General features: G+C 36.8%; 1 protein-coding gene across 2 annotated transcripts; it reads right to left on the bottom strand.

Moving 5' to 3' along the window:
- Window positions 1–110: 110 nt before the first annotated feature.
- Window positions 111–21,654, bottom strand: gtf2a1 (general transcription factor IIA, 1). Of its 2 annotated transcripts, XM_062033837.1 has the most exons (11): window positions 21,413–21,654; window positions 13,243–13,344; window positions 12,945–13,116; window positions 10,963–10,998; window positions 10,286–10,350; window positions 10,107–10,182; window positions 9,867–9,991; window positions 9,682–9,786; window positions 5,870–6,199; window positions 5,719–5,808; window positions 111–1,247 (listed from the first exon to the last, which is right to left on the bottom strand). In XM_062033837.1, the coding sequence occupies exons 1-11, from the start codon at window positions 21,440–21,442 to the stop codon at window positions 1,140–1,142; spliced, it is 1,239 nt and encodes a 412-aa protein (XP_061889821.1). In that variant the 5' UTR covers window positions 21,443–21,654; the 3' UTR covers window positions 111–1,139. The 2 variants fall into 2 exon arrangements, with proteins under 2 accessions (XP_061889821.1, XP_061889822.1); XM_062033838.1 differs by lacking the exon at window positions 10,963–10,998.
- Window positions 21,655–23,910: the final 2,256 nt, after the last annotated feature.

The following is a 23,910-nucleotide window of genomic DNA, read 5'->3' on the forward strand; positions in this document are numbered from 1 at the left end:
AAAATTTAGAGGGTGCAGCTTAGTGCACTCTATAGTCCGGAAAATACGGTATTCACATTTTTTCTTATAAAAATATGTGGATTACACCAACCAGCCAGTGGACACAGCAGCCCAAAAAAGGTGTACTTTATTTCAAATTTCTGCAACAGGGGGGCACTGAAGACATGTGGCGAAACACACTCCCTCTCCTTTCATTAGAAAACATCTTTGCTTAAAAGATTAAAATTTTTGGAACAACGTTACACAGCCTTGTTCAGCCAACATGAAGAAAAAAAGGAACACTTATATGATTGTAAGAGCACAGTTTGGTGCGGCTCGAAGTGAATAAGTTTCATGAATAAATACAAAAAAGCTTCAGTGTTGAGCAAAAGGTGGCGACTAATCTGCTTGGTGGGGATGTAGTGTTGCAATCAACAAGTGTGAGCTCACACACACACACACTCACAGTGGCTAATGATTACCTTGACTGCTTTAAGTACACACACGTGACAAACTGACATTTCAAAACGCACACTAAAACAATGTGTTCATTCTTCAAAAACTAAATTGCTTTTCTTTTGCTTATGCGGAATTATTTTAAAATAGCGCCTTTATACAGCTATAAATGATCTTTTCTTTTAAGATTCATGTCAATTTTACCGTCCGTGTTACAACCCTTAAATTTTTTTTTAAAGAAAACGTATAAAAGCTTCGGAGCACCGTTTGCCAAAATTTGAGAGACACGAGAACAAAAATAAAAGCGGGGCGAGGACAAAAAACAAAACGTTCATTCTGGCAGACGAGAAGGCGGAAACTTTGGACCGGTTATACCGGTCTAACAGCTAAGGGTGGCCTTTGGCCTGCAAGCTGGTCCTCTTAACGCCTGCATGCTGTGAAATGCTGTATGAGAAACAAGTGGGGATCGAGGCTGAGAAACAAAAAGTTCACTGTCGGTTTCTCATCCTGCGAGGCTGTCTGAGGGCTACCAGTGAGACCCACGTGGGTTCAGTACCTCACAGTCCTGTAAGAGTTCCCTTAAGACTCCCCGACACCTCCCCGGGCCCTATCCAGTCACAGGATATGGAAGGATAGTGATATTGTTTACTGGTACCTGGACTGGAGGGGTAACAGAGTTCCTGCTCCTGTCGCGTGGCTCGTCCTCACCATTCGGCGTCCCCGATGGCTTTAGAGAAGACGTAGTCTCTCCCGTTCAGATTCATGATGCCGTCTTTTAGGTGGAATTTCCATTTGTTCTTACTTCTGTGAATCTGAGGGAATAAAGATTTTCTCAATAAAAATGTTTATGATTTAAAAAAATAAAAAAATTAGGGCTGAGCGATATGGCGGAAAACTATGATGATATTGGAGGTGTTATAATTGCCGTGTAAAATCGCTAATGCTAATCAGTAGCATGTCAATAGAAAAGCCAACGTATATTAGCATCAAGCTAACACATTTTTGGAGAAGTGGAGCCTTACTTTACTTAAGTTGTAGCGTTTTTTGAGTCCATTTCTTTGTTGGCATTAGGGCTGCAACAACTAATCGATTATAAAAATGGTTGGCGAATAATTTAGTCATTGATTCGTTGGATCTATGCTCTGCGCATGCGCAGAGGCTACTTTTTTAAATATTAAAAAAAACATTTTTAACAACCTTTTATTTATAAACTGCAACATTTACAAACAGCTGAGAAACAATAATCAAAATAAGTATGGTGCCAGTATGCTGTTTTTTCCCCCCAATAAAATACTGGAAAGGATAGAAATGTACCGTATTTTCCGCACCATAAGCCGCCCCGTGTTATTAGCCGCACTTTCAATGAATGGCATATTTCAAAACTTTGTTTACCTATTAGCCGCCCCGTGTTATTAGCCGCACCTACGCTGCGCTAAAGGGAATGTCAAAAAAACAGTCAGATAGGTCAGTCAAACTTTAATAATATATTACAAACCAGCGTTCTAACAACTCTGTTCACTCCCAAAATGTAATGTGCAAATGTGCAATCACAAAAATAGTAACACTCAAAATAGTGCAGAGCAATAGCAACATCAATAACTCAACGTTGCTCGAACGTTAATGTCACACAACACACAAAATAAACAATTAAAGCTCACGTTCTGAAGTTATTACTCATCCACAAATCCCTCGAATTCTTCTTCTTCGGTGTGCTTCACTTGTTTTTTGACACCATCTGTGATGTGGACGCGCATGCAGTCGTAGATCAACAGGGACGGAGCTGCGTGAAAAAAGTCACCCGGTCTCTTCGCTCATCTTTTCTTCATCCATCCATCCCTTCGAGTTAGCTTTTATGATGACGCCGGCTGGAAAGTTCTCTTTTGGCAAAGTCTTCCTTTTGAATATCACCGTGGGTGGAAGTTTCTGGCCGTTAGCATGGCAAGCTAACGGATATTCACCGTACGTGCTCCCGTTGTATCCACAGTGCGGTTCACATGAATATCAAAAGTCAGTGGAACCTTGTACGCGTGTCTCTTAGTAGGAGCCATTTTGTGGTCTTTACAGAAACACACAAATCAAATGAAATATCCGCGCGCTTCTTCTTCTACGGGGGCAGGTGCTCACCTTGGCGGTTGCTTACAGTAGAAGAAGAAGCGCTTCCTCTTCTATGGGGGCGGTTGCTTACCGTAGAAGAAGCGCTTCCTCTTCTACGGGGAAAAAAGATGGCGGCTGTTTACCGTAGTTGCGAGACCTAAACTTTTTGAAAATAAATATGAATATTAATCGATATATAAAGCGCACCGGGTTATAAGCCGCACTGTCAGCTTTTGAGAAAATTTGTGGTTTTTAGGTGCGGCTTATGGTGCGGAAAATACGGTAGTTTGTCTCTTTTATTCGATCATTAATCGAAGTAATAATCGACAGATTAATCGATTATCAAATTAGTTGTAGCCCTAGTTGGCACTGAAAATGGCAACATTATCTAAAAGGTAGTTTGGCTGAGTGCGCTCTCGGTACTGCTGGAGTGATCACCATGTGCCGAAGTGTGAAGAGCTGGTGGAGTCTGCAACCGGTCTGTGCCAAGAAAGTACCGAATTTTGTACCTATCCCTATTAACGAGCATGCTAGGAGTACATTCTCAACAAAGTAGCCCCAATGCCTTTTCAATGTTCTTCATTGGCTACTTTCTGTATCGAGCGACGACTCGAGACGCGCCGACAGTCCCATGAAGAGCTTTAGTCGTAAATATTCAACGACCTGTTTCAGCAACAATTATCGGGACTAACCCAGTCTCAATCAGAGGTGGGTAGAGTAAACAAACATTCAAGTAAGAGTGCCAATACTTTAGAATAATATGATTCAAGTAAAAGTAGTCATCAAAATAATTAAGTATTCCGTGAAAAGAATACTCAAGCATTGAGCAACTTGTGAACAAGCTCTAATATATTTTGTAGCTATTTTTTAACGGTTCATGGACTATAACCGTAGTATGTGTGTGTGTGTGTGTGTGTGTGCTAGTGCGTGTAAGACATAAAAATCATATACAATTTACTGTAGTACGTTTCCTCTAGTTGGAAGTGGAATTCTTGTAGGCTGAAATGTGAACATTTCTATCGGCAGTGATGACATTGCATGTTGTTCTTTTTACTAGTTTGAAACGTATCATTGAAGATGTGTGCTGCCTTGTCTTGACGTCATGTCACTTTGAACATTCAGTACGTTTCTATGCACTAAATTAGCCTGATTTGTCAAACAATTCAGTTTTGTCTATTTTAACACCTACATGTGAAGTTGTAGTTTCCATGCTCTTATCTCTACTGTGACTCTCGTACACTAGGGGGAAATTGTGGTCATTTCAGCTTGTTTAAGCTATGTTACAATGTAGATATAGTAGTAGAAGAGAATGCTACATACTAATAAGAAAACACTAGTAACTTTCAAGCTCCTTCCCACTGCTATTTAGTGTTGGTATGGTTTTAATGTGTTTAAATGACACTTGTGGTTATGATTTTCGTCAACTGTTATAGGTTTCCGTTCGCCAGTTCTCTCAAAAAGATGGGCTGTGCTGATGTTATGTCACGTAATCAAATTGTTGTCTTTGGGAACATTGGGACACTTATTAACCAAGTAAGTTTTTATTTTATCATATAATTTAAAAATACTGGCCTATTTCAGCTTTAATATATGTACTTTGTGCTTGTTTGATTGATGAAATGATTTTAAAGCGTCACTACTGCTTACCTTGGATTGGCGAAACAGAGTCATGTGATGGCGCCTGCCGGAAGAAGGCTCGCTGACAAATAATTACGTCTTTGCAAGCCTTAATCAATAGGTTATAAATAATTGTGATATTTATATCACAATTATTTATAACCTATGTAAAGATCGGATTGAAACTCAATGTAACGGACTAAAAGTAGCGTTTTTTCTTCACAAAAGTATTCAAGTAAAAGTAAAACGTAGGTTGCATTAAAACTACCGTATTTTTTGGACTATAAGTCGCAGTTTTTTTCATAGTTTGGCCGGGGGTGCGACTTATGTGTGAAATTATTAGCACATTACCGTAAAATATCAAATAATATTATTTAGCTCATTCACATAAGAGACTAGCTAGACGTATAAGATTTCATCGGATTTAGCGATTAGGAGTAGGGATGTCCGATAATGGCTTTTTTGCTGATATCCGATATTGTCCAACTCTTAATTACCTATACCGATATCAACCGATACCGATATATACAGTCGTGGAATTAACACATTATTATGCCTAATTTGGACAACCAGGTATGGTGAAGATAAGGTCCTTTTAAAAAAAATGTATTAAATAAAATAAGATAACTAAATTAAAAAAAAATTCTTGAATAAAAAAGAAAGTAAAACAATATAAAAACAGTTACATAGAAACTAGTAATTAATGAAAATGAGTACAATTAACTGTTAAAGGTTAGTACTATTAGTGGACCAGCAACACGCACTATCATGTGTGCTTACGGATTGTATCCCTTGCAGACTGTATTGATATATATTGATATATAATGTAGGAACCAGAATATTAATAACAAAGAAACAACCCTTTTGTGTGAATGAGTGTAAATGGGGGAGGGAGATTTTTTGGGTTAGTGCACTAATTGTAAGTGTATCTTGTGTTTTTTATGTTGATTTAAGAATTTTAAAAAAATAATAAAAAAATAAAACCCCGATACGATAATAAAAAAAACGATACCGATAAATTCCGATATTACATTTTAAAGCACATCCCTAATTAGGAATGACAGATTGTTTGGTAAACGTATAGCATGTTCTATATGTTATAGTTATTTGAATGACTCTTACCATAATATGTTACGTTAACATACCAGGCACGTTCTCAGTTGGTTATTTATGCCTCATATAACGTACACTTTTTCAGCCTGTTGTTCACTATTCTTTATTTATTTTAAATTGCCCTTCAAATGTCTATTCTTGGTGTTGAGTTTTATCAAATATATTTCCCCCAAAAGTGCGACTTACACTCCACTGCGACTTATATGTTTTTTTCCTTCTTTATTATGCATTTTCGGCTGGTGCGACTTATACTCCGGAGCGACTTACTGTATACTCCGAAAAATACGGTACTCTGACAAGCACATTTTATCCAAAAAGTTACTTAAATGTAACAGAGTAAAATTTACTTAACACGCCTCAGACCAAGTGTTTACCATATTTGGTCTGAATGGGGAAAAAGAGGACAAAATGTCTGTGTGTAGATGCATGTTGAGACGGGGTCACATGAACGTGTCTCACCTTGTCATACTGGCACACGACTACATTCTCTGTGTCAAACAGCTCCTGGTCCTCCTCGTCGGAGACATCATCGCCACTGTTCAGTGACTCCTAACAAGCAAACACGACCATCAATGACAAACAATCTTTCAATAAAAGGGGTTTCTCTCACCTCCTCCACCTGCCCTTCCTCTCCCGCCTCTTTCTCTTTTTCCTCCTCCTCGTCCTCGTCATATTCCTCTTCCTCGTCTTCGTCTTCATCCGAGGACGTGTCACCGGCCCCGTCCACCTGAAGCATTATAGGCGGCTGCGGAGCCTGAGTTTGACCAGGGGTTGCCTGCTGCGGCTGCACCTGGGCCTGTGGCACTGCTGCGCCCTGTGGCGCTGCTGTGCCTTGTGGCGCTTGCTGGACCTGGGCTTGTTGGACCTGGGCCTGCTGGACCTGGGCCTGCTGGACCTGGGCCGCTGACTGCTGAGATGTCACTGCAGCAGCCTGCATCACCTGTTGGGGAAGGACCGCAAGACGCGAAGGAGACCTGCTGAGTTCCTGGTACAAAATCCTGCAAGTGTGTGTCGCCAACTTTGAAAGAAAATATTACATTAAAAGGCTGTGTGAACTAAAACCTAGGGATGTTCCTATCAGGGTTTGAGTGATATCAGCTGATACTAATCTCATGTATCAACTGAAAATTTTCAATGTGTTTATGGTAAGTGCTATTGACAGTTTGACAATAATCGATCGGCCACTGATCAATATCGGCCAATTTCTGTGGAAAAGTTTGTGATCGCCAAATCCCAATCAATGTCTTTCAATGCTGATCACAAATAAATGATCATTTGTATGTGGCGACTTGTCCAGGGTGTACCCCGCCTCCCGCCCGAATGCAGCTGAGATAGGCTCTACCACCCCCGCGAACCTAAAAGGGACAAGCAGTAGAAAATGGATGGATGGATCTCACACCGTGCAGCTTGGTCCATTTGGTGCCAGGCAAGGCTACTGCTAGCAGCTCCTGCTAACTGTTTGTGCATGTCCATACTCGACGCAGAGCCGCCACTCTAAGTTAATACCATCACAATTGCGGCAAATAAACTGCCGTAAATTCCAGATGAAAAGTCGCTACTTTTTTCCTACGCTTTGAACCCTGCGGCTTATAAAACGGTGCAGCTAATTTATGGATTTTTCTTCTTCGACGGCCATAATGCAGATAGTTTTAAATAAACACAAGCATGGGTGCTTAATTTGAAAATGTATTTTTGTTTGTGGATTGTATGCAACCTGCTATGTTCCCTGGTTTTTGGTGTACATGGGTGAAGGTGTGTGTTGCTGAGCCCGATCTGGACGTAATCTGAACTGGACCTGGTTTTAAGAACCCTTTTGAACAATCTGATTTCATTGACAACCCGGTCTGGTGAAGATAAGGTCCTTTGTTTGTTTTGTTCCGTGGCGAAGTTGGTAGAGTGGCTGTGCCAGCAATCGGAGGGTTGCTGGTTACTGGGGTTCAATTCCCACCTTCTACCTTCCTAGTCACGTCCGTTGTGTCCTTGGGCAAGACACTTCACCCTTTGCCTCTGATGGCTGCTGGTTAGCGCCTTGCATGGCAGCTCCCGCCATCAGTGTGTGAATGTGTGTGTGAATGGGTACATGTGGAAATACTGTCAAAGCGCTTTGAGTACCTTGAAGGTAGAAAAGCGCTATACAAGTATAACCCATTTATCATTTATCATTTAACAAAAAGAGACAGCCCCTTTTGTGTAAATGAGTGTGGATGAGTGTGAATGGGGGAGGGAGGGTTTTCTTGGGTTGATGCACTAATGGTAAGTGTATCTTGTGTCTTTTTTGATGTTGTTTGAAATAAAAATTTAAAAAAAAATAAATAAATAAAATAAAATAAATAAATAAATAAATACAGGCAAAGACACTGAACAGGTGCAGAGGACAAATTTCACCACATCTAGTGTGTGTGTGACAATCATTGGTACTTTAGTCTTTAATCTTTAAGGTGAGTTATTGTTTGTGCTATGGCGCCATCTTTTGGATGAATTCGCTCATTGCAGGTGCTGCATTGGTCTTCTATTTAGACTGAGCTTTTAACCGGTGCCGTTCTGTCTTCTAGCCGTCCATAGCGTTTTCCACTTGCATGGATTTTTCATTCATCACTCCAAACAACGTCTGTAGGTTTCACAATATAACTAAACCATAATACAAAACCATCCCAAGTGTGCTGTCTGTAGGAGTGTTTTCATGCATATTTATACATGCTATTGTAATAAAGCTAACCTCGTAATATGCTAGTGTCTGTGTCAGTATTAATAATTTACAATAGCATTATTTCAGTTTCACAAATTCCTCAGTAAATTCATCAAAATGTCACCGTGGAGTTATTGAGTCTGTTTAGCTGATTGGAGTGCTAGTTTCCGCAGCTAATTGTTCCGTGACAATTAAGGTATGTAAATAAACATTAACCGAATATTTTTGTGAAAATAACAAATTACGCAACGTACATATCTGCGGCTAATACGGACAAATATTTTTTCCCAAAAAGTTAGTGGGTGCAGCTTATAGACCAGTGCGCTCTATAGTCCGGAAAATACGGTATGTCCTGTCAAATGTAAAATGTGTTGATATTATGAAAGGCCTACTGAAACCCACTCCTACCGACCACGCAGTCTGATAGTTTATATATCAATGATGAAATCTTAACATTGCAACACATGCCGATACGGCCAGGTTAACATATAAAGTGCAATTTTAAATTTCCAGCTAAACTTCCGGTTGAAAACGTCTATTTATGATGACGTATGCGCGTGACGTCAGTAGTTAAACGGAAGTATTCGGACACCATTGAATCCAATACAAAAAAGCTCTGTTTTCATCTCAAAATTCCACAGTATTCTGGACATCTGTGTTGGTGAATCTTTTGCAATTTGTTTAATGAACAATGAAGACTGCAAAGAAGAAAGCTGTAGGTGGGATCGGTGTATTAGCGGCTGGCTGTAGCAACACAACCAGGAAGACTTTGACTTGGATAGCAGACGCGCTAGCCGACGCTAGCCGACGCTAGCCGCCGGCCGCACGGATGATCGGGTGAGGTCCTTCGTCCTTCCGTTGATCTTTGGAACGCAGGTGAGCACGGGTGTTTATGAGCAGATGAGGGCTGGCTGGCGTAGGTGGAGCGCTAATGTTTTTATCATAGCTCTGTGAGGTCCCGTTGCTAAGTTAGCTTCAATGGCGTCGTTAGCAACAGCATTGTTAAGCTTCGCCAAGCTGGAAAGCATTAACCGTGTGTTTACAGGTCCATGGTTTAATAGTTTTGTTGATTTTCTGTCTATCCTTCCAGTCAGGGGTTTATTTCTTTTGTTTCTATCTACATTTAAGCACAATGCTATCACGTTAGCTCCGTAGCTAAAGTGCTTCACCGATGTATTGTCGTGGAGATAAAAGTCACTGTGAATGTCCATTTCGCGTTCTCGACTCTCATTTTCAAGAGGATATAGTATCCGAGGTGGTTTAAAATACAAATCCGTGATCCACAATAGAAAAAGGAGAAAGTGTGGAATCCAATGAGCCAGCTTGTTCCTAAGTTACGGTCAGAGCGAAAAAAGATGCGTCCTGCACTGCACTCTAATCCTTCACTCTCACTTTCCTCATCCTGGCTCAAATTAATGGGGTAATCGTCGCTTTCTCGGTCTGAATCGCTCTCGCTGCTGGTGTAAACAATGAGGAAATGTGAGGAGCCCTTCAGCCTGTGACGTCACGCTACTTCCGGTACAGGCAAGGCTTTTTTTTTATCAGCGACCAAAAGTTGCGAACTTTATCGTCAATGTTCTCTACTATATCCTTTCAGCAAAAATATGGCAATATCGCGAAATGATCAAGTATGACACATAGAATGGATCTGCTATCCCCGTTTAAATAAAAAAAATTAATTTCAGTAGGCCTTTAAGGTGAATGGAAACTGAAATCTGGCGGCAGAACGTACTCACCTGTGCGTTGCCTTGGACTTTGTTTCCAGGGGCTAAGACAATCTGAGGCTGTTGGATGATTACTCCGGTTTGCTGAGACAGGCTTCCTTGTAGAGGAGCCAGGACCTGGACGAGGGTGCATTGTGACAAGTTAGCTCGCCAGGACGAACACGACAGCCTTGGGACAGCGTGTTGGACAAGCATACCTGCTGTATGACCGGGGCCTGCACAGAGCCAGGTTGCATCTGCTGCTGCAAGAGGATGGACTGCTGAGGCTGCTGAAACACGTACTGCACCCCGTTGGGCGCACGGACAACCTGCAGGAACTGACCTGAGAAAGCGCAAAGCCATAAAAAGGGTATGCTTCAAGATGGGATTCCATTAGTAATGACAAAGTGTGGTACTTACCTGAGCTGGTGATAAGCTGGGGATATGGCGTGACTTACCTGAGCTGGTGATAAGCTGGGGATATGGCGTGACTCCTGTGGGCAGAGCGAGCGCTGCTTGTGTCGCTGCCGCACTCTAAAGGAGCCAAATAACCATCAGTATCATGGAGTCGGACACAAGTGACACGCAACATCAGGGAAAAACAAATGTCTAAATACTACGAGAAGTGTTCACTGACCATGCCTGTTGTAGTCATGTGCTGTAGGAGCTTGGAATCTTGAACAAGAACTTGCTGCTGGGAGGCTGCAGAGGGAAACATGTTCAAACCATACTGGTACTAGTTACAACACAGTACAGTTTTTAACAATTATTCTGAGCCATCAAGTATTTTCACTCTGCCAAAAAGATGACTCATTATTAGGACTGGGCAATAAAACAATATCAATATATATCACGATAGATTGTGTGTTAAACACACTTTGCTAATAAAGCTGATTCTGATAAGACATGTAATTGATATCAATAAAAAATAATTTTTTTCTTCTCTTGTCAGGAGAAACCGGTAGTTGCAAAGCAAGGTTGGTTGCACAAAGAAAGGCACTCGCTCTCTGGTAACTGAGCAACACAAGAAGTGATCTGTGGGGATGACACCCTAACCAGCCAATCAGGTAACAGTGTCATCTATCTTTTTAGTTGTGCCATCCTGTTGTCTCCCGGTTGAATCTTTGCATGAAGTGAGAAGAGAAAGTAAGAATGCATGTTGCAGAGAGCGAAGAAAATGTGGATAAAGCGAAACAGTACAGCAGTTTAATAACATTTTTAAAATGAACTGCAGTCCAACCAATGTGCTCTGTAATTTATGCGAGGCACTGGTCCCCACCAAGACCGCTAATACCACACCACCACCGCACTCACCCTTTAGAGCACAACTGTAACTTCTTGGCACCAAACCTGCAGAAAGTAGTTATTTTCAGGTTTCTCTATGTTTACATTTTCACACTTTGCACTATTTTCTTACATATTCATTATTTTTGCACCTTCATTTCAAGAGCTTATTGTTAAGTGTTCAACGTGATTTTACAATTTTGTTTACGCTGATTCAGTGTTTTCCATGCTTGTGTTGACATTTCCTTTCTGCTTTGATAGCTGATGGGATATTAATTCGAGGAAGGTTACATTTGAAATAATTTTTTTTACATTTCATCAAATTTTCTCCAGCTTTTTATTTTCGATAGGTCATACAAAAATAATTACCGGTATCTATATCGACCAATATAAAACACTTATTATATTGTGATAGTTATCAGCCATGTCACGCAGCCCTACTCATAAAACGTTCACGAGTGACAAAAAATCTCATTATAGCAGACAAAGCTAAGGTATGTGATAAAACAATATAAATTATATAAATTTGACCAAATACACAGCTTTTAGAACTATTATTTACCATTATAATGTATGTTGATGACACATTCTAGCTGTGTCCTGCAAATGGGACAGCGACAGGCAAACAACCGCCGCATCCTCACTGCAGTATAGCATCCCCGCTAGCGGCTAACGTCCCTCCGCAGTGCAGCAAAACCATAGACTATCCTGACAATTAGGTGACTAATCAGATGGAGTGGTATGGTATGGTATTTTTTTTTTGTCATAAAGAAATACAATCATGTGTGCTTATGGACTGTATCCCTGCAAACTGTATTGATCTATATTGATATATAATGTTTATATTGTGTTTTTTATGTTGATTTAATAAAAAAACATTTTTTTTTAATTTCTTGTGCGGCCCGGTACCAATTGGTCCACGGACCGGTACCGGGCCACGGCCGGTCCAGGCTTGATGCAGTTATTGAAAGCAAAGGATTTGCAACTAAATATTAAGTCTTATTCACTTTAATCTATTTTATGTTTATATGTTCCAAATAATACTTCTGCTCACCTAAAAATGGTGTGTTCCATTACAATTAACGCTATTTTCTAAGTTGTGCATCAGATCCAGATGTAAATACCTGGAAATAAAAGCTGAAATGTTGATCTCTTGTCTCATATTCATCTTTTGATGTCAAACCCATGTTTTCAGTCTACAACAAAAATAAAGGAATTGGCCTCACTGTTCCAATACTTGGAGGGCACTGTACGTTAGAGGTGGATGCTACTTTTTTATTACAAATGGAAACAGCGGAGGATGAATGCCCCACAACAAGAGGTACAAGAAAAAGAAGGAGCTTATCGATGACGGGAAATTTTCGGGACTTATTCAGATCCCAAATACACATTAGAAGGAACCATTGGGTAAGAAAAGTTGGTTTTGCATAATATTGCGAAACAAAACGCCAGATAATGTCTCCTAATAGGTGCCATTTTGGGGTCCTCACACACACACCATAACAATACATGTATGTTGAAGCCCAGTACGTCTGACTATGTTAGCCGTAATGCTCCGACAATCCATTAAACGATGCAGCTTTGTTGCTTACGAAAGTCGTACTAAAACATTTTGTCAGATTTTTGAGCGCTGTGTGTAATGTTCTAAATTCTCAATGGAACATGAACGTTTTGGTGTCGCTTGCTAACCTGTACTTGCTGAACAGGCGTCAACCTGCAGTCCACACGTCATTCCTATGTGTGACTGCCATCTACTGGTCACACTTATCACTACACCATGTACCAAATCAAATTACTTCGAGGTCAGTAAGCACAACCAGAATTAATACGTTGCATAAGGCGCACTGTCGATTTTTGAGAAAAGGAAGGATTTTAAATGCGCCTAATAGTCCGAAAAATACCGTAATTGATCAAATCGATTTTTCGCCCAGGCATATTAGAAAGTACGGAAAAACGTGCGGGCTATCGATTCATTTCAGGACTCAAAGCACTCCTAACTCTTGCGAACCAACCTTGCTGCTGCTGAGGAGACAGGACGACTTGCTGCGACTGTGCTGGCTGGGAACCCTGCTGGACCTGCTGCTGCTGTTGGTGCTGCTGCTGCTGAGCGGCCTGCAGGGCAGCCTGCTCCTCGGTGTGGAAGCCGTCGACTGCCTTGGACTGCAACAGTTTGCTCTCCCATAGCTGAAAAAGACAAATAGAAGAACACCATGCAGTGTGTTGAATACACGCTGGTGTTAGTTGGTAATTGTGTACATTTCATATTGACCTTAACGCAATTAGTGGCGATACAGTACAAAAGTCTCTCACCGTTTTCAGTTCCAGGAGGACTTGCTCATCCACTCCCTCATCCAGGAACAATTCTCGCACCTCGTTGATGACATCCTCAATCACAGTCTTGTACAGCTTAGGCTACAAAGAAAAAACAACATTCCACTAGGTATACACACACCAACCGTAACATTTTGTATGCCTGCACATTACTCAATTTGTGCAGGTTAAAAATAAGATGTATACAATTAATTTATTAGTGTAACAGAGAAGTTGTGTTGTAAGGATTCAAATACATGCATATTATTAGTTGTACCTGTAAAATAAGACAATAAAAAGTTTGCCTACAAAATACATCAATGCTTACTGCACTTTTGAGTTTCCTATGTAGTTTGCAGCAGTGTAGAACTGTAATGTAGGGCTACAGGACTTATTCGATTTAAAAAAAGCTTTATATTGTATTGCTTGTATTAATTGTTCACCGAGGTTAACTAATACGATTTGATAAACTACGCTACTGCATGGAGTGCCCAGACCTTTAAATGTGGACACAGTTTCTGCACAGCAGCACCTGAAGGCAGAGGCGTGTGGGTGCAATGACTTGTGCGGCGTCAACAATGAGGGGAGAGATGTGTTATTTTTATTTACTTAATCCACACGTTGAATGTGCAATTTGAATGTTATAGTGCTTTTATTAGAAAACAATAAAGGTTACCGCAAGCAGAAAAATCATTTTAACTCGCACTTATGCTATAAAGTGTGTTCAAACAAACTAATTGATATATTATATATATACGTTTTGTTTAACGTTTCCTATTTTAATTATCGTAAAACTGATTCGATTACCGCATGTTGAAAAACCTAATTCTGCTCAGTTCCTAGAAAAGCAGCTAGCACGCTAATCGCTTGTTAGCTTAAAAGCAAAGAATGGATATGATAGTGACATTGCTGCTAATAAGAGCCAAGGCGAATGTCCCGATTCAACACACACAAGAGCACTTACAAGCAGAAACAGTGTGGAGACCAAACCGGGAAAATGGACGTATTTTGGCTTAAAAACTAATAGCCGAAATCACTAATCCTCGCCTCCGTGGCGATAAATAATCTGCGTGTTTTACAAGTATCATCCCTGTAGGACAAGGACTATCTTAACATGCTTCACTACACACCATACAATAGCTAACCCCTAACAGAAAGCCAGGACTCCTGAATGTAAACAAATGGGTGGATGTATACAAATAGTATAGTCAATACAAAACTTATTTCATCAATGTTTTTTGTTACCAGAAATTATTTTGTCATTTAAAAAAACAAAACGTTTATAAATTTAGGAAATACATCTATGGACACAGGAGAACTTTAATTATAACCAATGTATGACCCGGTTTGTAAAAATAAAGCTGCATTTTGTGTGGTCCCTTTTATTTTGAAAATTACTGAAAATATTGGTATCGGTACAACACAAATTTAGAGTAAAGTTAAATACTTTGATCATTTTGCCACACCAAATATGGGACTCAGTACAGTTGTACGTCACGGTGAACTCTAACCACAAAAAGAAACAATGCATCGTTTTTTTCACCGACACAATAGTAGGTGGATTATCATCAACGATTATCGTTAATGATTATTATCATTAACCCACCCACAGTTTAAGGCGTCGTTACTTCATTCCGCCAAAAACAAGCCTATCCGGGGTTTCTGCAGGTGTCAGCAAATCTAATTTAATGCTTTTAATGCAACTTGTTGTCTTTTTTGTTGCCCGATGCAATTGTGTGCCATTTTTTTCATGCCTCTGGACATTGCTTTTTAATGGCATTTAAGGCGTTATTTTCGCAAAATCTTTTTAACGCTTTTCAATGACCCGCGGAAACTCTGCTATTATTTATAAATATTGATGAATAAAATAATAAAATATTAATAACAGGTGTCAAACTCAAGGCCAGATCTTGCCAGCCACGTCATTTTAAATGGCCCGCATACGCCTAGAAATGTGTAGATAAAGTACTTTTTTTTTTATAAAGAAAACAAGTCAAAATTATGAAATAAGAAAGTAGAAATATGAGATAAAAAGTCAAAATTATGAGACATAAGTCATAATTACGTGGTAAACATGTTTTGTGGTGGAAACGGGCTTCTGGCTTATAAATAATGTATACATATATATTTTTTTTACATTTACAGTAATGTGTTACAGTACAGGTCTGGCGACTGAGTTGCCAGTTTTACTGTAAAATCTACAGATTGTTTTACAGTGTCCGTAAAAAAAATTATATAATTATATGCATAATTAAATTCATTTATTATTCAATGTTGCCAGCGGTCCTCTGACGGCAGCCATAATTGCGATAAAAACAAGTTTGACACCTCTGGTTAATAAGCACGCCCTCCGAGAACATATATCGACTTATAAGGATTTTTAAGCCAAAGTTTTAATATATATATGAATAACATATAAAATAAAATTAACATTATGTAATATATGGAAGCCCGTTTCCACCACTAAAAAAATACTCAAATGGAAAGTCATATCGATAACGTAAAAAGTCCCAAATATGAGTTAAAGACTTTAACATTGTGAGCTGGAAAAGTCGAATTCATTAGATTTCAGGCAAAAAAAATTTTGGGCAAAATTTTGAAATTCTGTGATAACAAAATCGAATTTATGAGATAGTAAAGCGAAATTATGAGATAACAAATTCATAATTATGTAAAAAAAAAAAAGTAATATTTATAAGAATAAAAACAAAAACATTTCAGTCACAAATATACCCCAACGATAAGTAATAATTATTAGATGGAAAGTCAGCATTTTGAGATCAAAAGTCGAAATTATGAGATACGAAAGTCAAAATTTAAAGATAAAAAGCCATAATTATGAGATACCGTATTTTTTGGACTATAAGTCGCAGTTTTTTTCATAGTTTGGCCGGGGGTGCGACTTATACTCAGGAGCGACTTATGTGTGAAATTATTAACACATTACCGTAAAATATCAAATAATATTATTTAGCTCATTCACGTAAGAGACTAGAGGTATAAGATTTCATGGGATTTAGCGATTAGGAGTGACAGATTGTTTGGTAAACGTATAGCATGTTCTATATGTTATAGTTAGTTGAATGACTCTTACCATAATATGTTATGTTAACATACCAGACTTATACTCCAGAGCGACTTATAGTACGAAAAATACGGTAGTCTGAAATGAAAAAAAAATCATAATTATGAGAAGAAAAAAAACAATTATGAGATTTAAAAAGTCATTATGAGATTAAAAAAAAAAAGAAATTATGAGATAAGTCAAAATTTTAAGATAAAAAGCCATAATTATGATAAAAATTATGAAAAAGTCTGAAAAAAAAAAAAACATAATTGTGAGATAAAAAAACATAATTATGAAATTTAAAAAATCATACTTGTGAGATAAAAAGTCGAAATTATGAGACAAAAAAGTCGAAACTATGAGACAAAAAGTCTTAATTATTACATAAAAAGTCGAAATAAAAGTCATAATTATATGATTAAAAAGTCAAAATTATGTGAAAAAGTCAAAATTACGAGCCAATAAGATAAAGTCATCATTATGAGATTAAAAAACAAAAAAATCCTTAATATGGAAGCCCGTTCCCACCACTAAAAATATTTTAATGGTCCTTCATAATTCAAAGAAAACAAGTCAAAATTATAAAATAAGAAGGTAGAAATGAGATCAATAGTCAAAATTATGAGACGTAAGTCATAATTACGTGGGCTTCTGGCTTATAATGTATACTTTTTTTTTTACATTTTACAGTAATGTGTACTCACTGTACATTATACAGTACAGTTCTAGCGACTGAGTGGACGGTTTTACTGTCAAATCTGCAGATTTTTTTTTTTTTTTACAGTGTCCGTAAATAAAATAATGAAATGCTTAGGCAAATTCATACATTATTCGATGTTGCCAGCGGCCCTCTGACAGCAGCCATAACTGCGATGAAAACAAGTTTGACGCCTCTGGTAAATAAGCACGTCCTCCTTGAACATATACCGACTTATAAGGATTTTAAAGACAACGTTTTTACATATGTATAACATATAAAATAAAATTAACATTATATGTAATATATGGAAGCCCGTTTCCACCACTAAAAAAATTTTCAAATGGAAAGTCATATCGATAACGTAAAAAGTCTCAAATATGAGTTAAAGACTTTAAAATTGTGAACTGGAAAAGTCGAATTCATAAGATTTCAGGCAAAAAAAAATTTGGGCAAAATTTTGAAATTCTGTGATAAGAAAATCGAATTTATGAGATAGTAAAGCGAAATTATGAGATAACAAATTCATAATTATGTCAAAAAAAGTCGTATTTATAAGATTAAAAACAAAAACATTTCAGTCACAAAAATACCCTAATGGTAAGTAATAATTATTAGATGGAAAGTCATCATTATGAGATCAAAAGTCGAAATTATGAGATAAGAAAGTCAAAATTTAAAAATAAAAAGCCATAATTATGAGATAGTCTGAAATGAAAAAATAAGTATAATTATGAGAAGAAAAAAAACAATTGAGATTAAAAAAGTAATTATGAGATTAAAAAAAATCGAAATTATGACATAAGAAAGTCAAAATGTAAAGATAAAAAGCCATAATTATGAGATAAAAATTATGAGATAGTCTGAAATGAAAAAAAAATCTTAATTGTGATAAAAAAACATAAGGAAATTTAAAAATCATAATTGTGAGATAAAAAGTCGAAATTACGAGACAAAAAAGTCGAAACTATGAGACAGTCTTATTACATAAAAAGTCGAAATAAAAGTCATAATTATATTATTAAAAAGTCAAAATTACGAGCCAATAAGATAAAAAGTCATTATTATGAGATTGAAAAAATATTAAATAAATCCATAATGTGGAAGCCCGTTCCCGCCACTAAAAATATTTTAATGGTCCTTCATAATTCAAAGAAAACAAGTCAAAATTATGAAATAAGAAAGTAGAAATTAGATAAAAAGTCAAAATTATGAGACATAAGTCATAATTACGTAGTAAACATGTTTTGTGGTGGAAACGGGCTTCTGGCTTATAATGTATATATATATATATATATATATATACATACATATATATATATTTTTTTTTTTACATTTACAGTAATGTGTACTCACTGTACATTTTACAGTACAGTTCTGGCGACTGAGTTAACGGATTTACTGTCAAATCTACAGATTTTTTTTTTACAGTGTCCGTAAATAAAATAATGAAATACTTAGGCAAATTCATACATTATTCGATGTTGCCAGCGGCCCTCTGACAGCAGCCATAACTGCGATGAAAACAAGTTTGACACCTCTGGTTAATAAGCACGCCCTCCGAGAACATATATGGATTTATAAAGATTTTTAAGCCAAAGTTTTTACATATGTATAACAAATAAAATAATATTAACATATGTGTGATATTTGGAAGCCTGTTTCCACCACTAAAAAAAATAACTCAAATGGAAAGTCATATCGATAACGTAAAAAGTCTCAAATATGAGTTAAAGACTTTAACATTGTGAGCTGAAAAGTCAAATTAATAAGTTTTCAGGCAAAAAAAATTTAGGGCAAAATTTTGAAATTCTGTGATAAAAAAAACTAATTTATGAGATAGTAAAGCGAAATTATGAGATAACAAATTCATAATTATGTCAAAATAAGTCATATTTATAAGACTAAAAACAAAAACATTTCAGTCACAAAAATACCCTAATGGTAAGTAATAATTATTAGATGGAAAGTCATCATTATGAGATCAAAGGTCGAAATTATGAGATAAGAAAGCCATAATTTAAAGATAAAAAGCCATAATTATGAGATACCCTATTTTTCGGACTATAAGTAGCAGTTTTTTTCATAGTTTGGCCGGGGGTGGGACTTATACTCAGGAGCGACTTATGTGTGAAATTATTAACACATTACCATAAAATATCAAATATTATTATTTAGATCATTCACGTAAGAGACTAGACTTATAAGATTTCATCGGATTTAGCGATCGGGAGTGACAAATTGTTTGGTAAACGTATAGCATGTTCTATATGTTATAGTTATTTGAATGACTCTTACCATAATATGTTACGTTAACATACCAGGCACGTTCTCAGTTGGTTATTTATGCGTCATACAACGTACACTTATTCAGCCTGTTGTTCACTATTCTTTTTTTATTTTAAATTGCCTTTCAAATGTCTATTCTTGGTGTTGGGTTTTATCAAATAAATTTCCCCCAAAAATGCGACTTTTACTCCAGTGCGACTTATATATGTTATTTTCCTTCTTTATTATACATTTTTGGCAGGTGCGACTTATACTCCGGAGCGACTTATAGTCGGAAAAATACGGTAGTCTGAAATGAAAAAAAAAAAACAATTATGAGAAAAAGAAAAACAATTATGAGATTAAAAAAGTCATGAGATTAAAAAAAACACGAAATTATGAGATAAGAAAGTCAAAATTTAAAGATAAAAAGCCATAATTATGATAAAAATTATGAGATAGTCTGAAATGAAAAAAAATAATTGTGAGATAAAAAAAAACATAATTATGAAATTAAAAAAATCATACCTGTGAGATAGTCGAAATTACGAGACAAAAAAGTTGAAACTATGAGACAAAAAGTCTTGATTATTAAATAAAAAGTCGAAATAAAAGTCATAATTATATCATTAAAAAGTCAAAATTATGTGAAAAAGTCAAAATTACGAGCCAATAAGATAAAAAGTCATTATATTTAAATTTTAAAAAATCCATAATATAGAAGCCCATTCCGCCACTAAAAATATTTTAATGGTCCTTCATAATTCAAAGAAAACAAGTCAAAGTTATGAAATAAGAAAGTAGAAATGAGATCAAAAGTAAAAATTATGAGACATAAGTCATAATTACATGGTAAACATATTTTGTGGTGGAAACGGGCTTCTGTATACATATATATATATATATTTTTACATTTACAGTAATGTGTACTCACTATACATTTTTTTAATTTTATTATTACAGTGTCCGTAAACAAAATAATGAAATGCTAATTCATAAATTATTCGATGTTGCCAGCGGCCCTCTGACGGCAGCCAGAACTACGACGAAAACAAGTTCGACGCCTCTGGTAAATAAGCACGTCCTCCTTGAACATATACCTACTTAAAAGGATGTTTAAGCCAAAGTTTGAGGGGGAAAAAAGCGTTAAGGCAGGACGATTGCAACCGAGCGGACATGAGGGCGGGGGACGCCGCGCCGCGTTGTCCCCGACGCCCGAGACAGAGACCTCGGCTGCGTGCTTCCCTCCCCCTCCGCCCGGGCGGCTCCTCCACTATTTAAAGGCACTCTGGTGTTTATAAGCGGCTCCCGTGACGTAGCGCCGAGTAAGCGCCTTCCCATCCCCGGCCAGTCTATATTAGAGAGCCAAGATGGCGGTATAAAACCAGGCAGCCGAGGGGGAGGAGGGCCAGAAGCGACGCGAGGGACAGAAGACGCGGACGCCATTTTACGAAGTGGCTCGCGAATTCCCCCCTAAACCAACATTATCTTAGTCGTTTTGGACTGCTTTTATCGGTGGGAAAATGGACATTTTGGCTTTAGCGAAATGAGCTTGGGAGTGTTTTTTTGGGGGGTGGGGGGCGGCTTTGTTGAAGTCGTGGAATGGTGGACAATGATGCAGCATTTCGCGATTTCTCCCGACTTTATTCCATCACAAAGACGCCGGCTTTACGGTTTTGTTCGCGGGGCTTGATGCGATGTGCTTTGCGTACATTAAAAAAAAAGAAATAAGAAGCACGTTATGGCGGCCATTTTCCTCCTTTTTTACAACCTCGTGTCGACTTTAAACGCTTTCATAACGTCAATCACGACATGGGTGAAATCATTCTATCGACATAATAGAACGTCATAAATGCCAATATTTATCAAATTTCACACCAGTTCAGAGTTTGTATTAAAATGTGTTGCAATGCATCTTTTTTTGTTGTTGAAAATCTGTATTCTAACAGCATTAAAGTCATGCCTATGCTGTTGTCCGTGGGACTGACAACACTTACTATCTAAAACTTAAGTCCAGCAAGTTTAATTTTGTGTTCCTGCACTGCCACGTCAATGGTTAAAGTGATTGAATTATCCAAAACATGTGTTTTAAACCCCCATTTCCCCCCACGTTGACAATCCTTGAGATTGATCCTTACCACTGGGTTCGAGTTAGCCGAGCTCGCCATTACACGCGTAGTGTAAAAACACCCACACGGAAATGGGCGAGAAATAAAGAGCCAAAAAGGACAAAAAACTGCTAAAACAACTGGGAACGGTACATTAAAACAGCCGGCATCACTTTTGTAAATAAAACAGTTTTTGGCGGTCTTATTTACAATCCCGGGCTGCGGATCCCCAGCCGTCCTCCGTCCGTCGTTGTGCTGCTTTATATACTGAGCGAAGGAGCTGCGAGTGCGCGAGACATAGGGCAGCGTCACGCCGCAAGTCTCGCGAGAATTGCCAAGCCTCAGCGTCAGCCCCGCAAGGCATGTTGGGTAATTAAATTGCAGCTCAACATAACTTGTTTTCACTTGAGGCTGCGGACTGGACATTCACTCACATTTTTTATGCATATATATATATATATATATATATATATATATATATATATATATATATATATATATATATATATATATATATATATATATATATATATATATATATATATATATAACTTGTTTCCACCACTAAAAAATACTCAAATGGAAAGTTATATTGATAACGTAAAAAGTCCCAAATATGAGTTAAAGAGTTTAACATTGTGAGCTGGAAAAGTCAAATTCATAAGAGTTTAAATTATAATCATGTCATAAAAAATTAATAATTATGAGGCAAAATTTTGAAATTCTGTGATAAGAAAATCGAAATGATGAGAACAAATTCATAATTGTGTGATTAAAAAGTCATATTTATAAGATTAAAAACAAAAACATCACAAAAATACCCTAATGGTAAGTAATAATTATTCGATGGAAAGTCATCATTGTGAGATGAAAAGTCGAAATTATGAGATAAGAAAGTCAAAATTTAAAGATAAAAAGCCATAATTATGAGATAGTCTGAAATGAAAAAAAAATATCGTAATTATGAGAAGAAAAAAAACAATTATGAGATTAAAAAAGTCATTTTGAGATTAAAAAAATCGAAATGATGAGATAAGAAAGTCAAAATTTAAAGATAAAAAGCCATAATTATGAGACACAAATTATGAGATAGCCGGAAAGGGGGAAAAAAATCATAATTGTGAGATTAAAAAAAACATAATTATGAAATTTAAAAAATCATACTTGTGAGATAAAAAAATCGAAATTACGAGACAAAAACGTCGACACTATGAGACAAAAAGTCTTCATTATTACATAAAAAGTCAAAATAAAAATCATAATTATATGATTAAAAATTCTAAATTATGTGAAAAAGTCAAAATTACAGTTAAGTTAAAGTACCAATGATTGTCACACGCACACTAAGTGTGGTGAAATTTGTCCTCTGCATTTGACCCATCCCCTTCTTCACCCCCTGGGAGGTGAGGGGAGCAGTGGGCAGCAGCAGTGGCCGCACCCAGGAAACGTTTTTGGTGATTTAACCCCCAATTCCAACCCTTGATGCTGAGTGTTAAGCGGGGAGGTAATGGGTCCCATTTTTATAGTCTTTGGTATGACTCGGCCGGGGTTCGAACTCACAACCTACCGATCTCAGGGCGGACACTCTAACCACTAGGCCACTGAGTAGGTTACGAGCCAATAAGATAAAATGTCATCATTATGAGATTAAAAACAAAAACATTTCCGTCACAAAAATACCCTAATGGTAAGTAATAATTATTAGATGGAAAGTCATCATTATGAGATCAAAAATCGAAATTATGAGATAAAAAAGTCCAAATTTACAGATAAAAAATTATGAGATAGTCTGAAAGGAAGAAAAAAAAAATCATAATTAAGAGATTAAAAAAACAACATAATTATGAGATTTAAAACAACATAATTATGAGATTTTAAAAAATCATACTTGTGAGATAAAAAGTCGAAATTACGAGACAAAAAAGTCGAAACTATGAGACAAAGAGTCTTAATTCTTACATAAAAAGTCTAAATAAAAGTCAAAATTATATGATTAAAAAGTTGAAATTATGTGAAAAATGTCAAAATTACGAGCCAATAAGATTAAATAGTCATCATTATGAGATTTAAAAAAAAAATTGTCCATAATATGGAAACCCGTTTCCGCCACTAAAAATATTCTAATGGTCCTTCATAATTAAAAAAAACCTATGAAAATTATGAAATAAGAAAGTAGAAATATGAGATAAAAAGTCAAAAGTCATAATTACGTGGTAAACATGTTTTGTGGTGGAAACGGGCTTCTAGCTTACAAATAATGTATACATATTATTATTTAAATACAATGTTTTATTATTATTTTTCAGAGCTGCTACCCTTTTCCCATTTCCCCCATTTTTACTTTTATTTTGTACCACTTTTAAGTCAATAAAAACCAACCACATGCTCCAATTGCACCCCTGTTATCTATTATTTACATGTCTATTATTTAGTTATCTAGATGTAATATTTATTCATCTAATATGTACTCAATGCACAGTGACATTTCATACATTCCTGCACATCATCAATTCATAATTCAAATTAAA

The sequence above is a fragment of the Entelurus aequoreus genome, linkage group LG23, assembly GCF_033978785.1.
Source record: "Entelurus aequoreus isolate RoL-2023_Sb linkage group LG23, RoL_Eaeq_v1.1, whole genome shotgun sequence".
Classification (NCBI taxonomy): domain Eukaryota; kingdom Metazoa; phylum Chordata; class Actinopteri; order Syngnathiformes; family Syngnathidae; genus Entelurus; species Entelurus aequoreus.